General features: G+C 53.7%; 2 protein-coding genes and 1 long non-coding RNA gene across 3 annotated transcripts; 2 read left to right on the top strand and 1 right to left on the bottom strand.

Moving 5' to 3' along the window:
* Positions 1-617: 617 nt before the first annotated feature.
* Positions 618-4,611, top strand: LOC120673291 (coleoptile phototropism protein 1-like). Its single transcript, XM_039954066.1, has 3 exons — positions 618-1,622; positions 3,747-4,052; positions 4,156-4,611. The coding sequence occupies exons 1-3, from the start codon at positions 738-740 to the stop codon at positions 4,393-4,395; spliced, it is 1,431 nt and encodes a 476-aa protein (XP_039810000.1). The 5' UTR covers positions 618-737; the 3' UTR covers positions 4,396-4,611.
* A 119-nt stretch (positions 4,612-4,730) lies between these two features.
* LOC120673290 lies at positions 4,731-8,146 on the bottom strand. Its single transcript, XM_039954065.1, has 7 exons — positions 7,856-8,146; positions 7,640-7,755; positions 7,416-7,534; positions 7,152-7,314; positions 6,851-7,068; positions 6,385-6,760; positions 4,731-6,292 (listed from the first exon to the last, which is right to left on the bottom strand). The coding sequence occupies exons 1-7, from the start codon at positions 8,021-8,023 to the stop codon at positions 4,978-4,980; spliced, it is 2,475 nt and encodes an 824-aa protein (XP_039809999.1). The 5' UTR covers positions 8,024-8,146; the 3' UTR covers positions 4,731-4,977.
* A 428-nt stretch (positions 8,147-8,574) lies between these two features.
* LOC120673292 lies at positions 8,575-10,286 on the top strand. Its single transcript, XR_005674606.1, has 2 exons — positions 8,575-9,418; positions 9,998-10,286. It is a non-coding gene; the product is annotated as an uncharacterized LOC120673292 (long non-coding RNA).

Raw genomic sequence — 10,286 nt, 5'->3', positions numbered from 1 at the left:
TGGTGGCGTTGCCGACGCCGGCCCGGCGACCACAACCGGAGCAGCACAAGGAACAGTGGCTAGACCGACAGTGCCTTCGATTGGGACAAAGGGAGTAAGAGGAGCGCACAGCGAGGAACAAAAAGTGTAAATGGCAGAACAGGAAAAAGAAACGCTGAACGGTAAGAAGATAAGGCAGACTCACACACAGTAAAAAACTTCGGGAGACTTCCATCCAATCCACACATGGCGTCGAAACTCTAGCCAAGCACTACCACACGATACCCATCCAATGGTTACCGTACTATACATATCGGATGGGTCTTTTTTTTTCTGCAGACGTGGATAGCTAGGCGCCAGCCTAGCTTGGGAGCTTTAACATATAGAAATATGACAATGCCAATAATTTTTTTGAAGAAAACAATGCCAATAATGATATATAGGAACACAGGCATTTTGTCAATTTATACCAGCGTTTTTTTTTGGACGTGTTAGGACGCTAATGATGGTGGCGTCCGCGGCCATTACCTGCGCGCCCACTCCGATCCAAGCACGTCGGCGTCTCCCCCCCGGCAGCACAGCTTGTTCTTTGGTCCATCTGCGCAGGGACACTCAAGTGAGTGAGCCTGCAGCTGCAGCTGCTGGCACGTCTCCCTCTTGCTCACCAACTACTATTACTACACGCTCGCGCGAGGGCATACACGACACACCAGCCGAGAGAGCTCTTCGAGCTTGCGCGCGCGCGCCCCGCAGCAGCCATGAAGTCGTCGTCTCAGAACCAGAGCCCGAAGACCCCGTCGCCCCGCGGCGGCACGGCCGGAGCCGGGGCGGAGCACGCGCGCTCGGCCTCGGAGCCGTGGCTGGCGGCCGCGGCGGCGGCGAGCGCCAGCGACGACTCGTGCGTCAACGACGTGGACAACTTCGCGCGCACCGTGGCGGCCGTCAAGTCCAAGTCGGCGTCCTGCGCGCGCCCGGACATGCTGGCCTCCGTGCTGTCGCACTACGCCGCCAAGTGGCTCCCGGACGTGGCGCCCTCGGCGTCGTCCCCGGCGTCCTCGGCGTCGGGGCGGTTCCTGCCGCCGGAGTCCCCCACGGCGACGTGGCTCAAGAAGCGGCTCCTGCTGGAGTCCCTCGTCGCGGCGCTCCCGCCCGACCCGCCGGCGCCGGGGTGCAGCGGGGCCGCCGGCGACGACGGCATCACGTGCGACTTCCTGCTCAAGCTGCTCCGCGCGGGGAGCATGGTGGGCGCGGACGCGGCGCTGCTGCGGGACCTGGAGGCCCGCGCCGCGCGGCGGCTGGACCAGGCCACGCTGGGCGCGGTCATGATCCCGGCGTTCGGGCACGCCGGCGGGCACGCGGCGCTGCTGCTGGACGTGCCCCTCGTGCTGCGGCTCGTGCGCGGGTTCCTCAAGGAGGGCGCCGCGGCCGCCTCCTCCGCCAGCAAGGCCAGCTCCGCCGCGGCCGTCGGGGGCGGCGGCGCGGCGGCCGCCAGGGTGGCCAGGCTGGCGGACGCGTACCTGGCCGAGGCCGCGCTCGAGGCCGGCCTGCGCCCCGCCGAGTTCGGGGAGCTCGCCCGCGCCGTCCCCGCCCACGCCCGCCCCGCGGACGACGCGCTCTACCGCGCCGTCGACACCTACCTCAAGGTGCGCGTGCGCTCGCTCGCATCCCTCCACTCCTCTTCCATTCCTGCTTCCTCGATTGCACTCCCTGACCATGTCTCGGCGCCAGGCCGCCAGCCACACCACGCGCGCGTGTCAGTGCTAGCTTTTCAGACAACGGAAAATCGTTTACAGGTGCACACTACCAACGTGTCAGTGTTAGTGCACACTAACATTGCAGAGTTTGCATTGCAATTTTCAATCGCCATAGCCTGCAGTGAGATTGGTCAACAGGGGAAATCTTAGCTGCAGAGGCTGTTGGTTCCCCTTGGCAACGCCTTTTTGGGCACGGCGAAAGGCCGAAAAGGCACGCCACGGGTGGTGGTGAAATCTGCGGGTGCCTGGCCTTGCCTCAATGCCTTGGGTTGCACATTAGCACATAGGCGGCGTTTAGTTGATGGAAAATATTTAATTGGGTTGCCTCAATGCCGGAGTTGTCTACTGTAGCACATTTCGTTGTTATTTGATAATTAATATTTAATTATGGATTAATTGGGCTTAAAATATTCGTCTTGAGTTAAATTGTGTAATTAGTTTTTTTAACTATATTTAATGCTACATGTATCCAAAAATTCGATGTGACTTATACTATATATATATAAGTACTTTTCTGTAAACTAAACGCAGCCATAGACCCATCCCATCCTTCCTAGGCACTTGCGAGTCTGCGACGTGTTCGAATCCGTGCTGGAGACAGTAAACTAGAGTAGTTCAGTACGGGAAAAGAGAGAGGTATCAGGCATGCATATTCTGGACGGCGACCTGGTCTTTGGCCGCATGAAAACTTGCGAGGCATGTTCATGTGGTTCTGTGTTTGACTGTACTGTGATTTGCATTAGACCATGTACTAGTACGAATGTTTAGAATAGTAGGGTTTAGTACCATCCATGTCCATTTTTATTGCATAGGGGCATCTCCTGGCCGTAGATCCAATTATTCTGCAATCATCAGTTAAGGACCTGTGTGCACCATCAGAGCAAAGATCATTGCAAGCCTCCAACACACAACTATGCATATTCTATGATTCTGTATCGGGAAGGGAGCAGCTACACGCTTGTAATTTTTATCCACGGGTTTGTTTGTGCCTGGCCTGTGAACTGAATGATGGATTAGTTGCTTCCATGGCTTTGCTAATGCAAAATTAAAACCCATCCTCTTTGTCGTTAAGACCCTTCCTTGCATCTGTCTGTTGCATGAGGAGAGGATGTCTAAAGGCTGAAATGTCTTATCTCCTTGAGTCACTGTAGCGTCAAAAGCTGCCGTTTGAAGGTTCAGAACTTGACGCCTGATGCTGTTTAAACCCAACTCCTGATGTTTTTAGCATCTGTCTCGCGAAGAACAGACCTTGGGAGAGAGATGTCACGTGAGCTCCACCCGCAAGGCAAAAACCCAACAGAGAGAGTTTGTGCCTGTTATCACACATGGGAATAGGTGCTTCTGGGTATCAAAATCCCTATTGCCCCTTGGTGCTTGCTGCTCTGTGCCTTCAACTATTCAGCCATATTTCCTTTCAAAAAAAAAAATTATCCTTGTCCTGCTATGACAACCACCAGCAGCGTTACTGTACACCTGCCTCTGTCGCAGGAAACTAGATGCGCTTGATGCTAATATTCCATTCAGATTAATCCAAAGTTGTGCCGTTGTGCGACTGCAGCCTGCTCGGGGATCTTGCAGACGTGAACAGAAAATCCAGTAGATGCTTTACGGTCATCGCAGACGCAGAGTCCAGGCTAGAACAGTGGCAGGATCTATCCTTTGATCTCTTGGGCCTGACTATCAGAACATCAACAGTTTCAGATCTAAACGCAGCCAAAGAAATCTTGGGGAAGCCTGTTCCATTGCTCTGTGCATGTTTTGGAGCTGAAACACTGTCATCAGAAATGGCGACAGCGCTGGCCGAGAGGACTTATTCTCATGTCAAGTCGATGATGCACTAGTCGTGAAAAGTCATGTCAGATTCAGAATCGCTAGTTCTGCGATGCAAAACTGACGGTGTGCTAGAATGAAATTGCATCAGGATAACACAGATTGCTGCGATAATCGTGAAAAAAAATAAATCGTTGCTGACCCTTGGCATGGTTTTCCATTTCCTTTCCTGATTTCCGTCAGGCGCATCCAAACACGTCCAAGGAGGAGCGGAAGTCGCTGTGCCGGCTGATCGACGCGCGCAAGCTCACGGCGGAGGCCGCGGCGCACGCCGTCCAGAACGAGCGCATGCCGGTGCGCTCCGTGATGCAGGTGCTCTTCTCCGAGCACGGCAAGCTCAACCGCCTCGCCGAGCTGAGCGCCTCCTTCAGCGGCCCGCGGAGCCCCAACCCGGCGCTGGAGCTCCCCGGCCGCTGCCCCTCCAAGCGCGAGGTCCTCGCGCAGCACCAGGAGGTGCGCCGCCTCCGCGAGGACGTCGCCAGGCTCCAGGTTCTTCGTCGTCTCGAGCCTTCCGTTCTGCACCCAGTTCGTTGCTCCGATCCAGTACACTAACAGCCCGACTGCCTGACACTGATACGCGTCTCCATTGCAGGTGCAGTGCAACGCGCTGCAGGCCCAGGTGGACAGGCTGACCTCGGACAGGAGGCGGCGCGGCGGCGGCGGCGGCTTCTTCAAGTGGAGCGCGTTCTGGTTCGGTGGCGGCATGGGCGCGGACGTCGCGAGGGTCGACGACTCGGAGAGCGGCATGGAACGCCGGACGCCAGCCAAGGGGAAGAAGGACAGCGCCGCTTCGGCGACGCCGAACGCCAAGTGGCGCAAGTCAACTTCATGACGTGGAGTTGGAACCGGGCTGGGGAAGGGATGGGTTGTTAATTTTTGTTTCTTTTTTATTTTTATTTTTTCTTTTTGTTTGGTTACAGTAATTTCTGGGTTTGAAAGCTCTGTTGTGATTCTGTCATCGAGTTTCTGTTCATGATGAAATTATCTCACTGGACTGTATGAAAAGGTATGACGGCCCCAGCATTGATTAAGGAGAAGACCTCGTGCAGACCAAAAAAGCTCCTGAACAGACCAAGAAAGCTCCTGAACAGACTGAAACCACAAGAAGGCTAACATTGACTATGAAAAATTGATGTTCTGAAAATGCCGATAAATCTCACAGTCTCAGCAGTGCAGGAACAAGAATAATTCATTTCTTTTACAAATTAACAAATAGTTGTACACACACTAATCTGATCACAGTAGGGTGACCATAACAATACAGTACTATCTCTCAAGTAACAGGCAGAGCCTCAGACAGAAGTCTGCAAGCAATGCTTAACTCACTTATTCAGCTACAGAAACAAATAACAAATGGAGTAACTTTGCACACACCGAAAGAAGAATAAATAGGTCCAGAGTATGGTGCAGTGACTTATTTGTTTACTGCTTTCTTGAGCGCCTGCTTGCATCTGCTGAGGAACTTGCTGCTGCTTGTGGACACTGGAGCCTCATAGCCATATCTGGAGTCATCCTCGCCAGCAACCTTAGGCTTCCTGCCGATGCATTCAACCCCTCTTCTCATTCCAAGGATCTTGGAAGGGGATGAGGGCAGTGACCGGAAACCCCTACTGCTATCGGACCTTGGGAACCAAATCTTCTTTTCCTCCCTCTCCTTAATGCCAAAGCTGTTCCTGCATCTTGTTGTTCCCTGGTCAGAAGCAATATCGCCCTCAACCTCAACAATCTCATCAGAACATTCAGTAATTTCATTCCTGCAGCTGTCTTCGTCAATTCTGCATTGCATCTGCTGCTCTTCTGAAGCATTCTCCTCGTCACCGTCGTGCTGTTCATCTGAAGAATGGTATACAGAAGGACATTCTTGCTGGTTATCTATGAGCATATGAAGCCACTTATCCACATTTCCTTTGCCAACATGGTTCATGGTTTCATCATCTTCAGGCCTGGGAACACGTCGGTGATGAAGCACTTCACTTTTTTGAAGCAGAATTGACTGATCTGTGGGATACCTAGGAGTTCCATACATGCCAACTACTCTATAGGGTGGACTTGGGGGAAGTGATGAGGTCCTCGGTACTGAAACTGTCTCACTGGCATGATATTTTTCAGTATCAGACTCATAGCACTGCTGCATGGTCGCTTTACCCTTGTCATCTCTTGACCTCATAGGTGTACCAGTTCCCCTAGATGCCATAGTCTCCTTTATTTCTCTTCTCCTGCTACGCCGTTCTTTGATCGCCAACTCTTCTAGCTTCTCCCGAACCAATGTTCTGCCTCTTTCAGAATCAACAGTGTTCTGTTCAATGGAGAGAGACCTCCTTGGGAAGTTTATCACCTTCGATGGTTCATTTCTAGCATTGATGAATGCTGAAGCGCGAGTTGAGGTACCTTCTCCAATTTCTTCTTCACCTAGGGAATTGCATGCTTCGGAATTCCTCTGGTCTTCCTCCAGAAAAACTCTCAACTCCTGCTTGAGAGGGCTACTCCTCAATATTCTTGCTGAAAGATACTTTACACTGTCATTGTGCCTTTCCTCAAGCAATCCATCATCAACACGAAACCTCTTCCTTTCTGGCTTTATCTGCCTTTCCAAATCATCCCTCTGCTGGTACTTCTTACGGAGCTCGGTTTCAGATGAGTCACACATTGCTCTTTGTGCCTCCAATCTGGCCATGAGAGTACTGGTTGCAGCTTGGTTCAGCCTAAGTTGTTCCTTGTACACAACAGACCTGCATTTCGTATCACAACAGATAAGAATTAGCATTGCTAAGCTTCTTATGGAGACATGTTAATGTTCTTTTATTAAGGCAATCATGCTTACTGGTGCATGGAATCTCTGATCATCTTCTCCAGCACTGCCTTGTAGTTAGACTGAGCCTCTGCCAAGCGACGGCATTTCTCAACTCGCCGCTTCCTTTTTATCAGGAGCGCCTCCAAGCCCTGGATGGCCACCCGCTCCTCTTCATTCTTCTGCTTCAGCTCATTAGCCTCGTTCTCCAGTTCAGTGAGCTCAGCCTGCTTCTTCTTGGCCTCTTCTCTCTGCCTCAACGAGTCCCTAGCCATAGCTATGGACAAGTAAGGATTGCTAATGTAGCCATCAACATCCGGGTTATTATTCTCCTTAGTTGAATTAGTCCCGTGGCCTGAGATTGCCAAGTTGACATTCTCATCCTTTTCGCCCGTGAATTTCTTAGAAGCTACACAAAGAATGATCAATTAGCACTCCACCGTTCATATAAGAACAGGCATACGACATACCAAATAGATAGAAATGGGGAAACAATTACCGATCAAAGGGTAATTAGGCCTGAGCAGTCGGTTGGCATCAAGAGATTTGAGCACCGAGTTGTCAGAACCCCTCGTGGAAACGATTGCAGCAGGGGCAAGCCCCACTTTCCTTGTCATCTCAGAGAAGTGCTGCGGGAACGCGTGCGCCTCCACCACCTGTAGCGAGCTCAATTCCTCGCTGGAGCCATCGGCGAACAAGAACGCGAATGCTCTATTTCTGCACATCCATGAAGATCCATCAGTACAGTAAGGCAAGCCAATATCAGGTCCGTAACTTGTCCGCTGCGGCTGCCGGCTTACCTGAAGACGGAGTTCTTGGAGGCGAAGATGGAAAGGAACTGGTTGACGGAGATGCCGAGCTGCAGATCCCACCACGGCATGAGGAACTCCAGCTTGTTCTGTTTCTTCCTGCACACTTGCCACTGCACGATCCGCAGGTTGCTGGGCACGGTCTTCCCTCCCCCTGAAGAAAATCCACAGCAACCGGTCAATCGGTCAGAACTTGATGAGAAACTGACCAAAATCAGACGAAGAAAATCTCATAAGATCGCATCGATTTCTTACTGGCGCAGGGAAACCAGTGGTCGATGTCCCAGGCGAGGGGCGAGGTGGAGTCCGCGTGCAGGTAGAGCACGTTCCCGTACGCGTCCACCCGGAAGAGCGCCGGATCGAACCCCGCGTTCCTGCATCCAAGCGCCGCAGAAACCAATCAGCCGAGCTGGAGGGCGTGAAATCGCAAGCTCAAATCAAACCGCGGCGCCGGGACCGTTGGAGGATTCGTCACGCACCCGAGGTGGTCGAGCTGCTTCCAGAGGAGGTTGGCGAAGCCGCGGGGGTTGGCGGTGGGCGGCGCCTCGGCGTCGGTTACCGGGAACATCTCGTTCAGGTCCTTGGCCCGCAGCGCCTGCGCCCACGGGAACTCCTCGGTCAGCTCAGGCGCACTAGGATCATACAGGCGGCGGCGAAGGATCAGGCCAGGCGACCATTGGAATCTACACACGTACCTCGTGAGGTTGGAGGACGTAGGGGAGGAAGGCGTGCGGCGGGCCGTGGCCGTAGGGCAGGCCGACCGCCGCCCCGCCGCCGCCGCCGCGGCAGAGCCTGGCGTAGGCCTTGGGGTACCCCAGCGCGTCGTCCACCGCCTTCTCCTCCTCCGTGAACGCCGCCGCCATCGTCGCCGCCGCTGCCGGTGCGGGATGCACGCACGTATAGCTGCGGTATCGGGATCAGGAGCGGGAGTGGAGGCCTGGAGGGCGTGGGAGTGCGGAGCAATTTAGCCGGACGAGTGGAGGAGCGTTTGGGGTCCGAGGGATGATGATAGCCGGATAGGGACGGTCGGACGGGGAGAGAGCCGTTGGGGGTTCAAATCCGGCAGGTGAGGGGCACGTGGGAACGAGCAGGACGGCGTGGCCTGGCCGCCTGGGGGCGCTTGGGAGGCTGGCCTGTGGGCCCGTGGGTCCGTCGAGGAACGATTTGGAAGACCGTTGGAGCCATTAATGCAGGTTCACAGTGAGCTGCCGTGGTACTGGACAGGAGTTGTTGGAGCCGGCAGGTTGGGCGCGGATCTGCCTTTGTTTTACGGCGCCAGCTAGATGGTGGGACACTTTATAATTGTAGTTGAATGCTAAATTTTACTTTTATAGATTTTTTCAAAAAACACATTTTAGTATATATAATAGTGTTCATATCTCTATCTCTACTATAAAAAACACGTAGTGTTCTCATCTTCGATGTTTCTGCCCGCAGAACCATTCCCACGCGTGCCGACAAGTGGGCCCCCACTCGCTCGCTCTCTTCCTCCATCCTATCCGCACCGCACTCGCCCACGCGCCGCAGCCCCCCTCCCGAAGGCGGCGAGGCGCCTCCAGATGCAGGGACAACGGAGAGCACGCGCATGAAGGTAAGCGCGTCGTGCAGCGTGCTTGGCGGAGAAGATGGATGCAATGATGCGGCGGTGGTGAGGAGCAAGAGGAGGGGCGCGAGCCAGTCAGAGGCGAGGCGGGAGAGGAGGCGGCGCTGGGCGTCGGAGCATGGGGAGGAGGCGTCAAGGGCGGTGTTGTCGGTGTCCATGTGGCGGAAGAGGGCATGGGAGATAGCGATGTGGAGGAGGAAGAGGGCGGAGAGCGGGGGACGAAGGCTGCATACCTCTCGCGTCACCTCTCTCTCTGTCCCCCTTCGCCTGGGCACGCCGTCGCCCCCGGTTCCTCCGCCCGCGCTCACCACCTGCGTGCCCCCTCACCACCACCGGCCTCTCCCGCGAGCGCGCGACCTCGCCCCGCCGGCTCCTGCCGAGCGAGCTACCGTTGCGCCGCTGACCTGCCGTGGCCATGGGCTCAGAGCGCGTTGGGCTCGCCATCACCGCCGTCTCCGCTCTCCGACCCCCACCGTGCGCCGCCATCGCGCCCGCCCTCACCGCCACAGGCCTCTCCTGCGAGCGCGCAGCCTCGCCCCGCTCCTGGCGTCCCCATCGCGCCTCCCTGCCGTCTCCTCCCAAGCAAGTTGCCGCGGTGCCGCCGACCTGCCGTGGCCATCGGGTGCACCACCGCTCTAGGCTCCATCCAACTCAGGTACGCACTAGCCTCCTACGCATTACCTGTTCAATTTGTCTTGCAACTACAGCAAAAGCTTAATCATGAACTCATGGATCTCAACCACGCACTAACATCCTATGCATTGCCTGCTCAATTTGGCTTGCAACTACGGCAGCAGTTTAATCATGACCCATGGGTCTTGCCAAGGCACAAAATTGCAACATTCTAATGACAACTTTCAGGGCAGCACGTGACATTAACATACGAGTAGATGTCATCTTGGCAGAGTGTAAAGAAAAAATATGTTTCCTCTCCATTAATATATAAAAATGCATTATTTTACAAGTGAAATATAGATTTCATTTAGTAGACAATGTCTTCCAGAAGCTGAAATAGTTTGAGGAAAGCATGGTGCAGTACATACAAAGATGGTTTCTCCATCAGATGAGCAAGCTATGGAACTTGTTGAATTAAATTTTTCTCGAGTACATAAATCTGGCAGGGATCTGGAGTTTCACAAAAGAATGTAGATATGTAATTAACGTCATTTTAATATCCACAGAGTGACATAGACATTGTGGTCTACAACTAAAATGTTGCCTTACCTTATTTCAGTTTTCCCATTGGAGAAGACAATGAAGAGGAGCACACTCTGTTTCCTACCGCTCCCTGTCCTTTTGAGATTTGGTTAATTTAGACTTCATGGGATTCTGCTATTTGTGGATCATGTGAGTGAGGTGTTCTTCAGGATCGTGTGTGTGAGGCTGTTCCTCGATTGCGAAATGTTTGTTGGTTTAATGATTGCTATTATGGATATGTTACATGATAATTCTTTGCAATGGGGTTACTTTCACTCCCCTTATTTGTTGACTCTTCCTTCCGTTACTATCACTTCTATTGTGTA

This window comes from Panicum virgatum, chromosome 5N (assembly GCF_016808335.1).
Source record: "Panicum virgatum strain AP13 chromosome 5N, P.virgatum_v5, whole genome shotgun sequence".
Taxonomy (NCBI): Eukaryota; Viridiplantae; Streptophyta; class Magnoliopsida; order Poales; family Poaceae; genus Panicum; species Panicum virgatum.
The sequence above is the reverse complement of the archived record's forward strand: the minus strand, read 5'-3'. Positions and strand labels throughout refer to the sequence as shown.